This window comes from Macaca fascicularis, chromosome 3 (assembly GCF_037993035.2).
Source record: "Macaca fascicularis isolate 582-1 chromosome 3, T2T-MFA8v1.1".
Classification (NCBI taxonomy): domain Eukaryota; kingdom Metazoa; phylum Chordata; class Mammalia; order Primates; family Cercopithecidae; genus Macaca; species Macaca fascicularis.
This window is the reverse complement of record NC_088377.1, coordinates 183,486,997-183,507,546: the sequence shown is the minus strand read 5'-3', so window position 1 is coordinate 183,507,546 and position 20,550 is coordinate 183,486,997. Positions and strand designations below refer to the sequence as shown.

The 20,550-nt window shown below is 40.2% G+C and overlaps 1 protein-coding gene across 1 annotated transcript in view; it reads left to right on the top strand.

Moving 5' to 3' along the window:
- The window catches only part of PRSS37 (serine protease 37), a 28,386-nt gene extending 12,401 nt beyond the window's left edge, over window positions 1-15,985 (top strand). The window contains exons 3-6 of the mRNA XM_065541215.1: window positions 13,658-13,833; window positions 14,234-14,487; window positions 15,066-15,202; window positions 15,796-15,985. Of these exons, the coding sequence (XP_065397287.1) occupies window positions 13,658-13,833; window positions 14,234-14,487; window positions 15,066-15,202; window positions 15,796-15,936 (708 nt within the window). The 3' untranslated portion in view covers window positions 15,937-15,985. The remainder of the gene's footprint in view (window positions 1-13,657; window positions 13,834-14,233; window positions 14,488-15,065; window positions 15,203-15,795) is intronic.
- The last annotated feature ends 4,565 nt before the right edge of the window (window positions 15,986-20,550 follow it).

The following is a 20,550-nucleotide window of genomic DNA, read 5'->3' as shown; positions in this document are numbered from 1 at the left end:
ACAATGGACTTTTGTTAAATCATTTGAACAGATAAAAACTTTTTAAATGATTACAGAAATATATATTATAAAAGTAATAATTAACTGGACAAAAGCAAAATGAATACCTCTATATGACAGATGATTTCATTAAGATGCAAAGAGTTAAAAAAAAAAACAGACTGGACAAAGATAATTTCAACACACATAAGATAATTAAAAGAAGCTCCTGCAATATTCAAACAGTATATTCTTACAAAAGTAGTGAAGGCCTCAGAATGAGAGAAATGTGAAGTTCCATCTCTTCTCCCTTATTATTCTCCCATTACCACTACTCAGCTCTGCGGAAACATTACAAAGTATCTAGAGTTACTAAAGATTCTTCTGTCAAAATATGTCCTTTGTTACAATCAGATATTTGGATAAGCAAGCACACTTTCCTTGGCAATTAGAAGCAGAATGATGTCTTTTATTTTTCAGTTGGTAACACATTATTATGAAGCAGCAGTGACAGCAATGTACACAGCTGCATCATAAACAGCCTGCCTCACAGACTATTCCCATGAATGCCATTCCCACCAACACATCCCCAAGGTAACTGATTTCCTGGTTTCCCTCCTAGGCATTTCTTCATGCAACTATACCCAAATAGAAATATAAGCAGAGTTTTGCTTTGTTCTTACAAAAAGGTAACACATAAACAAATTGGTCTACTCTTTGCTCTTCTTTCTCAAAAGTGTACCCTGAAGAACTTTCTTTTAATGACAAAACTTTCTCATTCTTCCTACAGTTATGTAATGTTCAACTGAATGAAAGTCCCATAAATTACATGAGTAGTCACCTTTTGATGTCCATTTGGGTTGCCACCAAACATGTGTAATCACTTGTGTAAGAATGCAGAAGAAATCTGTGTCATGCAACACAGAAATATTAATTGAGAATAGTGGATATGACAGGAACAAGGGAGATGACGGGGCAATACAGAAACTCAGATATAAGGATTAAGGGAGCTCAAGTGGAGCTAGAAGGTGGCTTGGTAAACTCAGTTTTTGTGAGTAAATGAAGGGGGGAAAGGAACAAATAAATGAATCTGGTATTAACAGAGAGAGAGAGAGAATAAATGAAATTAATAAAGAAACTGAGCAGGAAGTGGGATAGCAAAGGGAACACGGAGGGTGAATGTACCAAGTCAGGACTGAAGAATGTGTGAGACAGAGGAAAAGAGGCCACAGGCCACCTGTCCCTCTGCCCGCTCTCCAATCCACCGTCAGCCCAAGGACACAGCAAAGCCAGCTATCTCTTATCACATTGCCTTCCAGAACATACCTCCATTGCGTTCCTTCATTTGAGGCTGCCATAATGATGTTGGCGACATTAGTTTTAAAAAAAGTTTATTTCCAAAACCTTTCATCTATGCCTAAGAAGGTGCACAAAATAGGGATAAATGTGTATCAACACACATTCATCCTGAAGATTGCTAAGCAGTCAGGGTGGGGGAGTGAGTTCACTTTCACAACTGCCAGTCAGAAAACCCATAGAAAGTTACTGTCACCATCGGACATTGGAGGCAAGAACTACAAGGAAAGTTCGAAGCTTGAGGCTGGACCACAAGTCACTGAGAGACACAATAGTGAGGCTTATACAATGAGAATACACCATGAAACAACAAGGCAATATAGGGGAAGATAATTCTGACATCTAGAATCAAATTACTAAAGCAGACATCAGATAAATCACACATTTCTTGTTTTCCCATTCACAGTCTGACTGTTCTAAAATCTTTATGTATTTCAGTTGTTTACACTTGTCATATTTATTTTGGGACATGTATCTATACACATTAAAAAGAATAAATTGATTTCCCTTATAGAAGTCACCCAATAATAAATTGAAGCACTGTCTATACCCTAAATATACCTTGTAGATTACAAACTATTTGATGATGAGAACTGTCATTTTAGGTTTAAATTAGATTTAAAACCTTCAGATTACTGAAGTCCATGATGAGGATTGTCCCCAGGACAGAGCTAAATTCTGAGGAGTTGATAGCAGCGTTTCATGCCATCTCCAGAGGCCTGTATGAATTTGTCATTCCTCAGGGTGAAGATGAAAGGGTTCAGAAAAGGGGTCACCACTAAAACCAGCAGCAATTCTACTGGATACAGAGTACTTCTTAAGAGCCAGGGAAGCCTAAGAGAAAAAAATCAATGGTGCTAGAGTAATTCCTCAACATTTACTTCTGAGTGCTTTTCCCTTCTGAAATCTAGAAAACAGAAGAGAGTTAATATGGCTTCCCGTCCCAACAGAAGTAGAAATTGTTCTGAAATCCCCCTCCTGCTCACAGGCTGCACACCATGACTAGAAGGGTAGGCATTCAACTATTCCCTGTATATGGTTAGTGGCACTTTCTCTAAATATGCACAATGTGTGAGAAAAATTCCCAGTCCCTAGTGCCATACCGTACACATGAGATCTTGTCCTCCATCCCAGCATGCACCACTGCACCCCTCAATGCTCAGTTCACCTGCCTCCCGCTCCGCTCTGAACAGCCAGCAGTCAGCCTCCAGGACCACAGTGCGTTCCCTTCTACCACTAACTCCCTTCCATCTAAAATGTCCGAAATTACTCGTTTGCCACGTATTTTCTGTCCTGTCAGTTCCTGCTCCAGTGTCATGTTCTATACAACAGCTTTCCTGGCCAATGCCTCTGAGCTGGATTCTTGGTTTCTTTGTTTCATCAGAATGTAGGTTCCATTTACAGGATGTTTATTTTAAAGCTTTTGCTTTACCTTATCATCATTGTTGTGTGTTGTTGAGAGTAGGGAACTCTCCGGAGAAATTTCTGAAAATTCTTGAAGGCAAGGACTGAGTATCTCTCAATCTATTGGTCAGCTGGTTCCCTGCATGGATTACTCCTTTCTTCCTCCCTATCTTGGAGATGAAAGCCTCCCTTGCTCCTGTCCTCAGTGAATGTTGTCTTCTCACGAAGGCAGGCAGCCAGCACCTCGGCTGATTTGAGCCTGGCCATCTCTAAGACTCTGACAACTCTTTTCATCATTGTGAGAGAAGAAAGATTCAGACAGGATACATAAGAGGGACTTTTATCCTCAGCCTCTATCTGTCCCACACTGACCTCACACTGGGGCTGCCAAACAAGAGACTTTAGGTTCAATTTCAACATCCCCTGCCTCCAGGAGTGTTCAAAGCCCTGGATCCATCAGGGAGCCAAAGCCACCAAGTGTGACACCTGGGTCCAGCCCAGGTCTCAAATACAGACGGCTCTGATCTCAGGCTAACAGAAAATTTGGGAAGTCACAAAGTCAATGTTCCTTCTGTAAACACATTTTTCTCTCAACATCATATGAGAAATTTAAGATTCAGCTGTCACTGACATGAAATACACCCCATATCCTGAGCACCTTAGGACTTGTAGACTTTACTCCTCACTTCTTTCAGGTCTTTGCCCAAGTGTCCAAGCTCAGGGAGACTTTCTTCTTTATTCTCTCTAAAAGAATGCACACTACACTTCACTCTCTATCACCTCATTAGAATATATTTATCATTTTAGCCTTCATCACCAGAAAATATTTGTTTACATTATGTTTATTTTCTGTCACACATTTTTCAGTGTAAGCACCATGAAAACAAGAAATGTATTGTTCTTGTTTACTGTATCTCATACAGAATGAGGTGGTACTATTTCTGAATTAATCAATGAATTGATCAATTAAAGAAAAAATCTACAAACAAAGCCTTTCCAGACCTGGTTATGGCTAATGCTGAAGGAAACTGCTTTCTCGCCCTTCTGTCCTCACTGAGACAATGCCCAGTAATCTATTAGTCCTCTCTCTGAGGCCTCTTATAAAATGACAGTCAGGTAACAAGGACCAACTTGATGAAAGAGCTCAGTCCAATTTCCACAATCTCTGTTTACCTAGAACCACCTGAAAAGAAAGGAGAGATAATGGTTCTGACAACGGCAAGGAGCTGTGCTATATCCGGCATTGGGCCACAGAAGATATGAAAGTGATTTCTGCTATGAAGGAGGGATTTGGAGTTCAGCCCATCTACTCTGCTGCTACACTAGCCCACAATTCAGGATCTGGGTGTCTCTGTTCTAGATGGTATGCCGACTCAGAACATCCCATCCCATCCTGAAACTTACTCTTTTTTCCACAGAGAAAATCTACTGGAAGGCATTTACCTTCAAGAAAGAAACTGAACTGAAATGTTGTATGGCCCTCTGGATCTGCCTGATAGGTGCTGAGGTGGCTCTGTGGGTCAGAGGAAGCTGCTGCTGTCTTAACCCTCATTGAAAAAGGAAACTGTCTTCACACAATCATTTAGGAAAGAGTCTAGGAATTACAGCACCATGGGATGCTGCACTGTTTTACTCTTTCTCTCTCCCTTCACACTGTGTCCCTGAGGAATGTTATTCATTGAGGAAAGCTAGTTCAGGGAAACTCCGGGGACACAGTTAAGGAGAGAAAAAGGAAAGTTTCAGCTCTTCTATTCTGAGGCCAATCAAGTCTTAGAACGCTTAAAAGTTTTATATACTGAGTGAATTTAAAATCTTCCTCGTCAAGAGTGTATCAACACTCACGCTGCCTTCCTCTATGCTACAAGTCCTGATTAGTATCAAACGGTTCAAGTAAGCCCCATGTTCTCTTACATTCATTTTCTTAATCCATTTAGCCCTTCAAAGCCAAAGCTGTTCACAAGCAGAAGCCTCCATAAAAGTTTCCAAGATACACATTAAAAATCCTCAGGGCAGGGAACTGTGAGTGATGTGAGCAGAATATTGGACTAGAAAGCTCCAAGCTCCTGTCCCTCCAGAGGAATAAAAGAAAACAGCATAAACTATCAGAACCAACTTTACAATGCTCCTTATACAGTCCCATTTTTCTCCCAAAATCATACCAGAAATTAAAGAGTCAGCTGTCACTAACGTAAAATAGATCTCATCTCCTGAGTATCTTAGAGTTTCTGGGCTTTATCCCTTACTTCCTTCAGGTCTTTGCTTAAGTGTCCAAGTTCAGGGAAACTGTCCTCATCATTCTGTCTAAAAAAACACATACCACCCTTCACTCGCTATCTCCTCACTAAGATCTACTTTTCTCTTTAGCCTTCATCACTTGAAATTACACGTTTCCTTTTTGTTTACTTTCTGTCACTCATTTTACAATGTAAACACCATGAAAGCAAGAAGATTGTCATCCTTGTTGATTGTGTCTCACGATCTAGTACTATTTCTGAATGAATTCATCCATTAAAGGATGAATCTATGATCAGAGCCTAGGCACACTTGGCTATGGTCAATGCTGAAGGCAGCTGCTTTCTCTCCCTTCTGTCCTCAATGAGACACTGCCCAGTCATCATTCACTCCTCTCTATGAGACCTCTTTCGCCCAGGCTGGAGTACAGTGGAGCAATCTCGGCTTACTGCAAACTCTGCCTCCCAGATTCACGCCATTCTCCTGCCTCAGCCTCCTGAGTAGCTGGGACTACAGGCGCCCGCCACCATGCCTGGCTAATTTTTTAATTATTATTTTTAGTAGAGGCGGGGTTTCATCATGTTAGCCAGGATGGTCTCGATCTCCTGACCTTGTGATCCGCTGACCTTGGCCTCCCAAAGTGCTGGGATTACAGGTGTGAGCCACCGCACCTGGCTCTGAGACCTCTTGTAAAATGATATTTGGGTAACAAGGACCCACTTGATGGAAGAACTCAGTCTGATTTCCACCATCTTTGCTTACATGGGACCCACTGAAAAGAAAGGAGAGATAATGGTTCTAACAATAGCAACAACCTGTGCCTATGTCAAGCACTGAGTCAGAGAATACCTGAAGGTGCTTTCTGCTATGCAAGAAGAATTTGAAGATGAGCCTATGACTCTTTAAAATCTGAATATCCTCATCCTAGAGGGCAAACAAGCCCAGAACTTCCCATCCTGAGCCTCTCCTAGTTTCTCCTTCACAGAGCAGAACTCCTGGAAAACACTCACCTCCAGAGAAATACCCTGAAGTAAAAAGTTGAATGGCTGCCTAGGACTCGACCCAGGCTGCCTCCTGACTGATTAGTGCTGAGATCGCTCTGTGCACCAGAGGAAGCTGCTGCTTCTTCACTCTCAGTGAAAGAGAAAACTGATTTCACACAAACATTGAGGAGCAAGTCTAGAAATCATAATGCCATGGGATGCCCCCACTGTTTCCCTCTTTCTCTTTCCCTCCTTCTTTCACTCTGCAATGCATCCCTAAGGAATATTATTCACTAAGTTAGTTCAGAGAAACCCTGGGGATGCAGTGAAGGAAACACCAAAGAAACTTTCAGCTCTTGTCTCCTGAGACTAATCAGGTTTGAGAACTCTTAAAAGTTTTGAGTAATGGGAAAACTTGAAATCTCCCTCATCAAGAGTTTCTCAAAACCCAGGCTGTCTTTCTCTAGGCTCTAAGTCCTAGTTATAAACAGGTCAAGTCAGTCTTGCACTCTCTCATGTGCATCTCTCTAATTCCATTTAACCCTACAGAGACTACACTCTCTGTGATGGTTAACACAGGTGTCAGCTTGACTGGATTGACAGATTGCCTAGATGGACAGTGAAGCATTGTTTCTGGGAGTGTCTGTGAGGGTGTTTCCAGGGGAGACTGACATGTGGGTCAGTGGACTGGAAGAGAAGGCTTTATTCTAGCCATGGGTGAGGCTAGAATAAAGTTTGCAGAAGGGGGACATTCAGCTTTCTTACATTCCTCTCTCTTTCTTTTTCTCTCTGCCTTCTACAGTGAGATGTCTTTTTTCCTCCTGCCCTTGAACATCAGACCCCAGGTTCTTCAGCCTTTGGACTCTAGGACTTGCACCAGCAACCTGCCTCAGACTGGAAGCTATACTGTCAGCTTTCCTGGTCTTGAGGCTTTTGAACTGGGACTGAGCTACACTACCAGCTTTTCTCATTTCCCACCTTGGAGGCAACCTATTTGGGGACTTCACCTTTGTAATCATGTGAGCCAATTCTCCCTAATAAATTCCCTTTCATATACATATGAAAGGGAGTGTATGTGTATGTGTGTGTGTGCATGTGCATGTGTGTATACACATATACTATTCGCTCTCTTCCTCTAGAGAAACCTGATGAATACACATCAAAACCCAGAGGCCAGGGATGAGTAGCATGAGAAAATAGTGGAATAGGCAGCTTCAAGCTCCTGACTCTTAATTGAAAAGACAAAAACAACCCGAAACTCCCAAAATCAACTTTATTAGAATTTCAGAAAACATTCAGTTTTTCAGCAACCAAGTGAACACTGATACAAGAAAAAAAACACAACTCAAAAACATTAGGAAAGCTTCACGGTGTTTTTACTTACCTTTGCCCACCCTCTCCCCACCTCACCAGCAGTCTTGAAAATGACAGCCTGTATCCCCTGTATCACCCTCTGGTTCCAGAGGGTGCAGAGCAAACCTCATTCACAAAGTATTATGTATGTCTATTCTAATCTGTCTGGACTACCTGAAGGACTGGAACAATGTGCTAATCTTTGTTTCACTTAACACAGATTCTACTCATGGCAAAAAGTGGCAGCCATTGTGTAAGAATATCATAAAACAAAAATTCTGCAGGGCAAAAGATTACTATTGAGACATATAATACACCATCTAAAGTCTCAGAGGAAATGTCAGGGAAAGTTTCTTTGGGAAACTATGGAACTCAAAAGAAACAATATATACTGGGAAATTTAGAAAATCACACATTTATCTAGGGGCAAAATACATGATCAGAAAAGATCAAAAAAGATCCTAACCGTTTACTTTTGACTGACGTCTAGGTTCAGTTTAAGCCTGGTTACGTACTGGAGAACTACACCAGCACAGAGTCAACCTACTAAGATGAAAGAGATTGTTTGGGTGGGTTTTTTTTGTTGTTGTTTCCTTGTTTACTTGTGTTTTGACTTTTTTGTTGTTTGTTAGCTTTTGAAGTTTTTGCTTTGTTTTGTTTTTTTGTATTGTGTTCCAGGAATTCAGTGAAATCTCTCTCAAAACATTAGCTAAACACAGCTAAAGAAACAGAGACTTCAATGACCATATATGTCTAGGAATACAGTCTTTATAAAATTAGTATTCCAAAATCACTAAACAAGTGGATGTCTACTTCAACAATAAAAAAAAGGCTTCAACAATAAAAAAACAGCAACAAACTTTTGGGAAGACAAATAATTTGACTCACAGAATTGTGACTCTATAATATCCAAATGTCTGCGGTTCAACAAAAAAATCACAAAGTATTCAAAGAAATAAGAAAGTATAGTCCATTCAAAAGAACAAAATAAATCAACATCAACAGAAACCATTCCTGAGGAAGACCAGTATTGAACTTAATAAACCAAGGCATTAAATCACTGTCTTAAATATGTTCAAAAGAACTAAAGAAAAATAGGTACAAAGAACTAAAGGCACTCAGGAAAATGATGTATGAAAAAAATGAGAATGTCAATATACATTTTTTAAATGTTTAGAGAAAAATATTTTAATAGAAAAAAAGGTACCAAACAGAAATTCTAGAGCTAAAGAGTATAATAATTAATAAAGCGGGAAATTTATTAAAGAGGTTCAATGGCATATTTAAGCTAGAAGAAATAATCAGCAAACTTGAAGACACGACAATTGCTATTATCCAGTTTGAGGAGCAGAAAGAAGAAAGAAGAAAAATGAACACAGACTAAGGTACCTGTGGGACACCATCAAGCACTTGAACATACACATAATGGAAACCCCAGAAGGAAGAAATAAAGAGAAATGTGCATAAAAAGTATTTAAGAAATAATGGCCTAAAACTTCCCAAATTTGTTGAAAACATGAATCTACACATCACTGAAGCTCAACGAACTCAAACTGGAGAAACTTAGAGAGATCCACACAAAGGCACATTATAATCAGTCAAAAAACAAAGAGAGAAACTTGAAAGCAGCAAAAGAGAAGCACCTTGTCACATACATGGGATTCTCATAAGATCAACTGTCAGTTTTTTATCAGAAATTATGTAGGCTAAAAGTAGTAAGGTAGTACATTTAATACTTAGAGGAAAAAAATTCTTCAACTAAGAATTTTGTGTTCAACTAAACCATCCTTCAAAAAAACAGGAAGAAATTAAGACATTCTCAGATATACGAAAGTTAAGGGAGTTTGGTACCAGTATCTTCCCTACATGAAATACTAAAAGGAGTCCTTCAGGTTGAAGAGGAAGAACCCTAGACAGAAACTTCAAGTTAATGAGTATATAAAGATCTTAACTAAAGATAACTACATGGACGAATATAAAAATGTTTTATTGTATTTTTGGTTGTTCTAACTCCACCTTTTATTTCATACAAAATTTACAAGACAAAAGAATTAAAATTATAAATCTATTTTCTTGGTTATGCAATAGACAAAGATATACTTTATGACAACAACATGAAAGGGGGGACTGGAGCTATACAGACTAGAGTTTGTGCATGATATTGCAGTTAAATGGGTATCAATACAAACCATAGTGTTATAAATTTAGGATATAAAACATAATCTCCTAGGTAAACACAAAGAAAACAATTTTTATTTTATTTATTCATTTATTTTTAGGATGGGGCCTCATTATCTCACCAAGTCTGGAGCATAGTGGTGTAATCACAGCTCACTGCAACCTCAAACTCCTGAACTCAAGGGATTTTTGTGCCTCCACCTCCCAAGTAGCTGAGACAGGCATAAGCCACTATACCCAGTTACATTTTTAGATTTTTCTGTAGAGACAGAGTCTCACCACCTTGCTCAGATTGATCTCAGACTCCTGGGCTCAAGTGATCCTCCTACCTCAGCCTCCTAAAAAATGTTGGGATTATGAGCGAGGCACCATGTCCAGCCAGAAAATAGTTTTTTCAGTTCCAAATGAGTTTAATTCTTTACATTTTAGCTAGAACTGGCTGAACAGTATAAGAAAAATGAAATCTCAAACTGGCCTTGAATTAGTTTTATCTCAATACCGGTAGCTTAATAACAGTAGATTCAAAGCAGGCAGAAAAAGAAAGAGAAATAGAGAGCTTTAGAAGACTCTACTTAATTCTATAGTTGTAGATTAACCATCTGAACTCTGAATTTTTCTTGTTGTAATTTGCCCATCAGTTTTAAAATGTGCACAAGAAAGGGTCACAATATGTAACCAGCTGGAGGATTAGAAAACCATGGCTTTGAACTTCTGCAGAAGTTTCTACCCTTTCTCCCTTTCCTGCTCTAATGATTTGTGATTAGCCAGTCTTATTGCAATAACATTTACTATCATTATCATACTTTAATATCTTGGCTTCTTGCAATAGGTATTCAGTCCTTGCCAGTGTTTTCCAAGCATCCCTGTACTCATGCGGTGGCCCACAAAGGTTGTGCAGTTGGGCAACTCCACTTCACATAGACATTGCTGACTGCCCAGGGATTCCCCACCATAGACACCCATTCCTGGCTCGATGTTTGTTCTCTCTGACCCCGTTTGTGATGCTAGTTGTAACAAGAAAAATCCAGAATCATATTTTTAAAAAACCTTCCCCTCAAAGTAGGAGGGAGCCAAGAGACCAAAGAATGACTCAGACAAGTCCAGCTTGGCCAGTGGATAAGTTTATTAGGACTTACATATGAGACACTCCTAGATAGCAGAGAACAGCTTTAGAGACCTGCCTCACTTTGCATCTCTAAGCTGCTTTTAAGCTAATTTTCTGGCTCTTTGCCTACTGTGTGTGCATGATGGGACTGTTTTCCTTAGGTTCTCAGATATTTTCTGTGATGTTTGGGTACTCAAGGACACCTGCTCCGTGGCTGGGCACCATGGCCTTGACTCACCACTTGGCCATCAAGGACACCTGCTCCATTGGCCATTAAGGTTCAAGCAGTGGCCATACACCCTTAAGTAACCCGGTGGGGGACCTGCAACCCTACACCAGTAACAAGGCCTACTTCTCATCATCTGCCACATGTAACTTTGGGAAAATCACTCAGATTCTCTCTGCTTCAGTTCTGCCACCCACACACCAGAAATAATGATACCAGGCCCAGCCCTATCTCTTCTTTCTAAGGTTGTTGTGACATTTGGAATGAGATTATGGGTTTAAGAAACTTTAAAGTGTTAGAGTGATACAAAGTATAATGAATTTTACATCTCAGACTAATCTGATATAAAATCTCTACTAACAAGTCCATAAAGATCTTAGCTCAGTGTCTAGGATTCAGTAAATGCTTAGAGGATATCAGCTATTAGTGTTACCGCTCTTTTTCTTGTTAGACTGTGCTCCCAGTTATCCAAGGATGACTTTGGTAGTCTATTATTAGTCTGAATCTTTAAGTATTAGAGGTACTGCCTTCTGAATTGTCACGAGGCCTAATGTCATCTAGACTGTAAACAATTCCCCAACTATCAAGATAACTGTTCTATGAATGCTTTTCATTTCCATATTTTCTTGGCTCAATGCTGTTGGTCAGGACAACAAACACCAACTTAGTGCTGATGACTGAGTGATGAAATAGTGATCAAAGGGACACATGAAGCTAGTGTAACAAAGATGGGAGGGGCTGGGGAGAGTATAAATAACTATTAGGAAGTTCACAGCAAACCTCAGGACACTTTCTCCGTGAGCTAAGGTAAAGAATATTGTCCCTCACAGCCCTGGTCTCAGAAACTCTGTGGGGAAGATAAGTCCTGAGCCTAGAGCTGCCATTTCCACAGACCACTGAACTACCCTCAAATAGATATGCTTTTAGGGGTACCAGATAGAAGGAGCTGAATCCAGGAGTTTCCTTCCCTGAAATGCGCCAACAGAGGCACAGTCCTCCACCTTCCCTGGAACAGAAGGGCTTTCATCTCTCACTCTGAAGCCATCTCCCTCCCCTGTTTATGCCCAGAGCTGCTTTCCAATCCCATGGAGTGTCCCCGTACCTAACCATAGCCACTGAGTCTACCAGGTGTTCCTGAGGAGACAACTAAGCAACCACTCCACACTCTGCTGATTTTCTTCTACATCTTACAGGGGGAAGAGCTGGATCACCATGAAATTTATCTTCTATTTGGGTGTCCTCACTGGTATGTACTCCAGACCTTGTACTCTGTCCTGTGAGGCATAGGTTAACGGATGGGGTGAGACAGAGGCTGGACTGCGAAGGGTGCAGAAAAAGAGTCAAAAATAGTGTCATCGGCAGAATTAGGGGTCCTGCCTCTTAGACTCCATCCAAAGGCTCTCCAGATAGGCTGAGCCCACTTTTCTAGTGTTAAGCTATAGGGTGGGTTAAGGCACACATGTGCCCAGGAGAAGGCTTAACAGTGAGTGTCCTCCTGCCAACCCTAATTATTGAAAAAGGTGAGCCTCATCACCATCCAGCTAAGTCCCAGTGTGGTCACAAGGACACAGAACTCATTTTGACCTCTGATATTCATCTGTTTCTAAAACTTTGAAGACTCAGAATGCAGGAAACAGAGAAGGTAGAAACAAAAGATCAAATACTAGGGCCCTGCCTTCTGTAGTCCCTGCCCCACGTGGGGTTCTTCTGATGACCAAATTTGGAGGTGAGGCATTTCCCACCACTCTCTGACTGCCTAGGTTGTATCACACATTAGCTGTGTGAGATTAGCCAATTAATTCTTCTGTGCTTCAATTTCTTCAAAATGGGGGTATGACTACCTATATTATAGAATTATTGTGAAGATTAAATAAATCTATGTAAAACACTTAGAATAGTGCCTGCTAGAGAGAGCTCAATGTCTCTTGCCCTTGTTGATAGTCTACCCTTTCTCTTTGGGGTTCCTAACTGTGTGATCACACAGAAGGGTGTGGTGAGGTACAGGCCCAGGCTTGGGGAAGATTAACAGGAGTACCAAGAGAAGACAAGACAAGAACAGTGCTTTATTTCTGGTACTAGAATCAGCCTTATTCCCCTTTATTCTCTAGGGTAGGTTTTAAATAATTCATTTATAAAAACAATATACGTTCATATTACAAAATTTAGACATTTTTTAAGTAGAAAAATAAGCATCATTCATAATCCCACCTCTTAGTCAACACATGCTAACACTTCGGGTTTACTCCCAGACTCTATATATTCTTTGCATTTACATGGTTTTTCATTTATGTTTTGAGACAAATAGATTATATCCACAATTTTCTTGTTCTTTTTAACTTAAATAAGCATTATTAATATTTATCTCACTGTTTAATATTCTAAATAGTTTAATTTTTATTACATGATGTTCCATTTTTTCATGTGCTTCATTTCAATGTCCAACACTACTATGTCAGATGTTTATGTTTCCAATGTTCAGCTATTATAAATAGTACTAATATGAGCATACTTGTTTGTAAACCTTGTCTATACTGAGTTTTTCCTTTAGAATGGATTCTTGGGGTTGGAATGATTAGGTCACAGGTTATAAACAATGTATGATTCTTGATGCCTATTTCTAAATTGCTTTTCAAGAAGATGGAATCAATTTACTAGCAGTGATGAGAGTCTCATTATACTCAGATTGAATATTATCAATATTAAACAAAATTATTATAAATATGAGATAAAATGGCATATCATTTTAATTTACATTCTTATTAGAAAAACATGTCAAAGATGTTAACACTTCCTGGCCAATTGGTAACTGTTTAAGAGTCATCCAGATTCCTTTTCAAGTAGGAGACTGTTTACCTTATTTTTGTAATTTTCTCAGGGACATTTTTATTTGCTGACTCATCTGTTCAGAAAGAAGACCCTGCTCCCTATTTGGTATACCTGAAGTCTCACTTCAACCCCTGTGTGGGCGTCCTCATCAAACCCAGCTGGGTGCTGGCCCCAGCTCACTGCTATTTACCGTTGAGTATTTGGGCATCCCCAACCTCAAAACAGCTACTGTTCATTCTAGATCAGTGGTTCTCAAATAAGGGTGACTTCTCCCCAGGGTACACTTGGCAATGTCTGAAGATAGTTTTGGTTGTCACAACCAGGGGGCACTACATTAAAGAACACGACATTAAAATGTAGTGAAGGGCTCCACTACTTACTATATCACCCTGAGTGAATTACTCCTATGTGCCCCATTAATTCATGCACTAAATGGGGATAAAAATAGAATCCACTGCATAGACTTGTGAGTCAAATGAGATAATCCAGAAAAAGCACTTGGTATAATTCCTGGCACTTTGTAACATTCAGTATCTTAGCAATGATGATGATGATGATGATAATGATTACTTCCAACTCCTCTCCCTCCAGAAATCTGAAAGTGATGCTGGGAAATTTCAAGAGTAGAGTCAGAGATGGTACTGAACAGACAATTAACCCCATTCAGATCGTCCGCTATTGGAACTACAGTGATAGTGCCCCACAGGATGACCTCATGCTCATCAAGCTGGCTAAGCCTGCCATGCTCAATCCCAAAGTCCAGCCCCTTCCCCTTGCTACCACCAATGTCCGGCCAGGCACTGTCTGTCTACTTTCAGGTTTGGACTGGAGCCAAGAAAACAGTGGTAAGTGTGCCTTCCACAGCAAATCAGGGTCAACAGTTGCCCTTTAAGAGGAACATCCATATCCTCATAGCTGAGAGGAGGAAAGGAGAATGAAAGGAGACCCAGTGGAGATGCTACCTGAGTGGTCTGGCAAACAGAGACGTGCCCAGAGAAACAAAACTCCTCCTTTCCCAGGGTGTCTAATGCCCCACTGCCTCTGCAGGGCTTTGGCAGCTGGAGCCACCAGGCCATCTGACTCTGCACAGAGGCCCAGCCCTTCCTGATTGGCAGAGGCACAATTCACATGAAGAAGGTGTGGTCCTACTTCTCATACACGCCATTTCACTTGTAAAGGACCCCTCTGAGAACTGACTCAGGCCACCAATTAAAACTAAACTCTACCTTAAAGAGACATAAAGCCTTTTTCAAAATCCTCAAGATTAGCTCATAACCATGCTCTTGATGATTTCTCCCTTTTCGCATTCCTTATTTTCTTTAAACACACACAAAAAGATACCAGTTGAAATATAGGCTGGTGGTTAGAAGGACTAAATAACAATTGTCAACAGGATGTTTTATTTTATCCCCATCTCCCTCAGGCCGACACCCTGACTTGCGGCAGAACCTGGAGGCCCCTGTGATGTCTGATAAAGAATGCCAGAAAACAGAACAAGGAAAAAGCCACAGGAATTCCTTATGTGTGAAATTTGTGAAAGTATTCAGCCGAATTTTTGGGGTAATCTTTTCTCTGTATTCAGCTTTCATTTACCTGCATATGCCCAGTTAACTATTTACCTTGATGTAAAAACTTTTTTAGATGTCTAAATGATTTCTTGAGAATTTGATAAGGCTGCTGTGAAGCCAGCATTGTTTCTTCAGTAATGGGCTCCCCTTAAATTGTCTTTATTCATTAAAGGACATTATAAAGTACTTCCAGTTAAACACACCATTTGCTAGGTATTCATTCTTACAACTACAAGTAAAATTGTGAAAACAGGCATTTCTTTAAAAAGAAATCAGAATTTTCACAAATAGAAAATGACTTCACCAGTTCAAAAAATGGAGTCTCACCCATTTTACATGTGATTTCTAGACAGACTGTCCTCAGACTTTCTCAAGGTCACACAAAGCTAATTACAGCAAAGTGAGAGAAAGGCTCAAGCTTCCTGTCCCCGATTCAGTCCTCTTTTCATGAGTCCAGCATACGCCTGCAGACAGGGCTCACCCAAGCGGGACACTAGGGTTCCTGTGAGATCTGACTCTCTCTCTCTGTGTCTCTCTCTCTCTCTCTTTCTCTCTCTATCTCTATCTCTTCACGATCTCTGGTAGGAGGTGGCCGTTGCTACTGTCATCTGCAAAGACAAGCTCCAGGGGATCGAGGTCGGGCACTTCATGGGAGGGGATGTCGGCATCTACACCAATGTTTACAAATATGTATCCTGGATTGAGAACACTGCTAAGGACAAGTGAGACCCTACTTCTCCCTCTGCATTCCACTGGCTCTGCCATGGACTATACAAGCAGATAATTTTCCCTCAGTTGAAAATAAAATCTCCAAATGAAAATTTGGGAATGTAGCATACCAGTAGCCAATGTTTTCTTGTTTGTGTCTCTGTATCCTACAATGATGTGAAGAACTAAGATCAAATCATGAAATGAGCATTTACTACACTGTCCTGGATTACATTCATCATCTCATTTAATGCTTATAACAAACCTTTGAGGTTATCTTTTGTTCCAGCTTTACAAATGAGAAAATGCAGGCTAAAAGAGGTTATTTAACATTGCCCATAGCTGGTGGATACCAGAGCCTGAAATGGAACCCAAAATTGTCAGATTCTAAATCCCTTGCTATTAGCCTCAGTGTTACATGGGAGTCTACAGCATCACAAAAGATGTTGGCTCCTATTCATTTGCCTCCCTCTCTTTCCACTCAAAGGACTTGAAGCTCTCACTTGTGGCTAAGATCTTGGGTACTGGGATAAGCTCTCCTAAAAAAAGTCATACCTCATCTCAGTGCGACATAGATTGCAGTATGTTCAGAGAGAGAGTGAGTTAGTGGAAGAGTAGAAAGTGAAAAACAAAACTTCAGAACAAGGCAACAATCATAAATCAAGTCCACAAGCGAGTTTGGCAGCTCCAGTGAAAGGTGAAGATGTCATATAAATCCAAAGAAGATACAGGCAGCAACAGAGCTTGAAAGGCAGAGATGGCTGAGATGAGGTGAAGGGCAGAAACTGGGCTTAGCCACAGACCATGGTCCTAAAATAGTCAGTCCTATGCTTGAGAAATTGGTAAAGCACTACTACAGACTGAGTGTTTGTGTCCCCCCAAAATTCGTAAGTTGAAACCTAATCCCCAAAGTGATGGTATTTGGAGGTGAGGCCTTCAGGAAGTGATGAGTTCATGAAGGCAGAACCCTCACAAATGGGATTCATGCCCTCATAAAAGAGAGCCCAGAGAGCTCACCTCCTCCTTTTGCCATGTGAGGTTACAGCGAGAGACAGCAGTCTATGAACCAGGAAGTGAATTTCACCTTACACCAAATCTGCTATTGCCTGGATCCTGAATTTCCCAGACTCCGGAACCGTGAGAAATAAATTGTTGTTGTTTATAAGCCTCACACAGTCCACAGCATTCTGTTATAGGTGATGGAGTAATTCCAGATATCCAAAAGATTGGGACATGTAGGACAAGAATGGGTAAAGTAACCTTCGAGCAGGTGAAGAGTCAAGAAAAAACTGCACATTCTCCTTGGGTAATATTTTCTACTCTTATGGTTTAAAATACAATTTATACTTTAATGAGTTTTGTAGTAGGCAGAATAATGGCCCTGCAAAGATGTCCACACTCTAATCTCATGAATATAATATAATATAATCAGATGTGATTCTGGTTATGAACATCGAAATTGGGAGATTATCCTAGATTATCTGGTGAGTCAAATGTCACCACATAGGCCTTAAAAGTGAAAACGGCCGGGCACGGTGGCTCACAACTGTAATTCCAGCACTTTGGGAAGCCGAGGCAGGCGGATCACGAGGTCAGAAGATTGAGACCGTTCTGGCTAACGCAGTGACTCCGTCTCTACTAAAAATGCAAAAACAAAATTAGCCAGGCGTGGTGGCGGGTGCCTATAGTGCCAGCTACTTGGGAGGCTGAGGCGGGAGAATGGCGTGAACTCGGGAGGCAGAGCTTGCAGTGAGCCGAGATCGCACCCCTGCACTCCAGCCTGGGCGACAGAACAAGATTCTGTCTCAAAAACAAAAAACAAACAAAAAAAGTGCAAAAGGAAGGCAGAAGATTTTGTTGGGGAGATGCAATAACAGAACAAGAGGCAGGAGAGATTCAAAGCATGAGAAGAAACTGACCAGCTATTGAAGGCTTTGAAAACAGAAAAAATAAAAAGGGAACCACAAGGCACAGAATGTGAGCAGTGCCTAGAAGCTGGGAAGGGCTCTTACCTGACAACTGGCAGGGAAATGGGGATTTTAGTTTTAGAATCACAGCTGTACTGAATTCTGCAACCAATCTGAATGAGCAAGGAAACAGACTCTCTCCAGAAAGGGGCGTAACTCTGTTGACACCTTGATTTTAGTCCAGTAAAATCTTCGAAACTTCTGACCTAGAGTACTGTAACATAATAAATTTGTGTTGCTTTAGACTACCTGTAGTAATTTGTTATGGCAGCCATAGAAAACAAACTTTTAAATCCACATATCCAAAAATAGCTATTAGTACTTTTTATAGTGCAATGTTAAAACCTTCAATGGCTCCCAGCTTTCCTGAAAATAAATTCTAAATTCTAGGCTTAGAATGGTAAACTTAGAACTCTAAACTTAGAATGGTATCTAAGCTTTCTTGAGACTTCCCATACACCTCTTCCCATTACCCAAAAAAAAAAAAAGGTATTTTTCAGTACATAGCCTGCCAGTTGGCATTGTTTTCTGACCCTGTGAAATGCAAATTTGGGTACAAAAGAATGTCAGAGAAAAATAAAAGGAAGAGCCCAATACCCTCCCTTTAAGTTGATAACCTTGTCAAGACCCAAATGTAACAAAGCTAGATCCATTTAAAAAGCAACACAGGCTAGGCACAGTGGCACACACCTCTAATCCCAGCAATTTGGGAGGTGGAGGCAGGCGGATTACTTGAGCTCAGGAGTTTGAGAGCAGCCTGGACAACATGGCAAAACCCTGTCTCTACAAAAAAAAAAAAAAAGTAAAAATGGTGGTGTGTGCCTGTGGTCCCAGCTACTCAGGAGGCTGAGGTGGGCAGATCACCTGATCCCAGGAGGTCAAGGCTGCAGTGAGCCGTGATCACGCCACTCTATTCCAGCCTGGGTGACAGAGTGAGACCCTGCCTCAAAAACAACAACAACAACGACCAACTTTTTTGAGCTGAAATTAAATCTTCAAGCATTGAAATCATGTCCCAGGCAATGGGAAATATTTTCTCTTTTCCCAATTGCCTATAACTTAGGCAAAGGCAAATCATACCGATTACTATTCAATTAACTCCTCTATTTTGTTTTCTTTTCCCAGTTAGAGTGCTGTTCTCCAGGCACAGTCACCAACAACATCGGCTTCAAAGCTGAATCATCAAAAGGATACTTTGCCTGACTGTGGGGGCTACTCCCCTAAGATCTCTTGCCCTCTACTCCTCCCTCCGCTCCTGGCTCTTACATCTGAGGTTGTACTGTGCTCAAGCCTTCAGGGAGGTGTCAGCTGATCTTCACTGATGTTATTTCACTGATCTCAATCCCCAACCTCCCAAAGGGCTTGAGATTGTATTCCAGCTTTGACAGAGAGGCAAGTTTACTCCAAAAAAAAAAAAAAAAAAAATTTTAAACAGGGCCCAGTAAGGTTTCCTTGTTTTCTTAGAATAGTTCCTCATTTTAGAGAGTTCTCCTTGTTTTCTTAGAATAGTTCCTCATCTTAGAGAGAACCTCAGGGTCATATTGCTGATACATTGGAGTCTGAGATTATCATGACAAAATCTGCCTCGCTCATTTGTATGAACTTAATGGAGGTGGGGGGAAGGGGAAAATGGAGTTAGTTCATGGGTACAAAAATATAGTTAGAATGAATAAGATCTAGTATTTGATAGCATAACAGGATAGCATTATAGTTAATAATTTATTGTACATTTTAAAATAACTAAAATAGTATAATCGAAATGTTTGCTATACAAAGAAAGGATAAATGACTGACATGATGGATACCCCATTTATGCTGGTGTAATTATTATGCATTGTATGCCTATATCAAAATATTTCATGTAACCATAACTATATACATCTACTATCTACCCATAAAAACTTAAAATTTAAAGTGTTTTAAAAGACAATACAGGAAGATAAGCTACCATTTTTTTAATATCTACTATATATCAGGCACTGTGTTAGACATTTTGACATGCATTATACTCTTCAAAAGTAGTTATATTCCCTGCTTACTTGAGGTTTCTGAAGAAAAGCAAGTTAGTAACTTGCCCAAGTTAGTAAATGGCATCTTAAGTCAGGGACTGTATGCGTTCTGAAGATGATTAAATTATACCAAATCTATATTGCAAATATTAGTTGCTAAAACTAAGCAGGATAGAAATCTATTTCCTTTGATTATATGATTTTTAGAAATATAAAAATGGCAGAGCTGTGATTCTAACCTTTGTGTGACTGACTCCAAAGCCTGTGCCACTTCCCTTACATCTTTCCATGGCTACGTTTCTAGATATGCAAGTGTTTCCTGAATACTTTCACTTATGCCTTTCTTCAGGTAAGGTTAAATGCACCTATTTAGATAACACAAGAAGTCTGATGGTTTCTCACATGCTTTTAGATTTTAGCCCCTAGTGAAAAATTATTTGAGGTCTATATAGAGTGAATCTTCCATTCTTATTTAAATGTAAAGTTTCCCTGGAAACCACTCCGTAATATTCCAGTTCTATATTGCAGAAAGTGATAGACTTAAGCTCAATGTAGGTATAAATGAGAGTGATTGCATTATGATACCAACTGGTGATGGCCAAGATCATTTCAACATATATATTTTGGTAAATAACCTTGAATGAAGAACAAAAGTC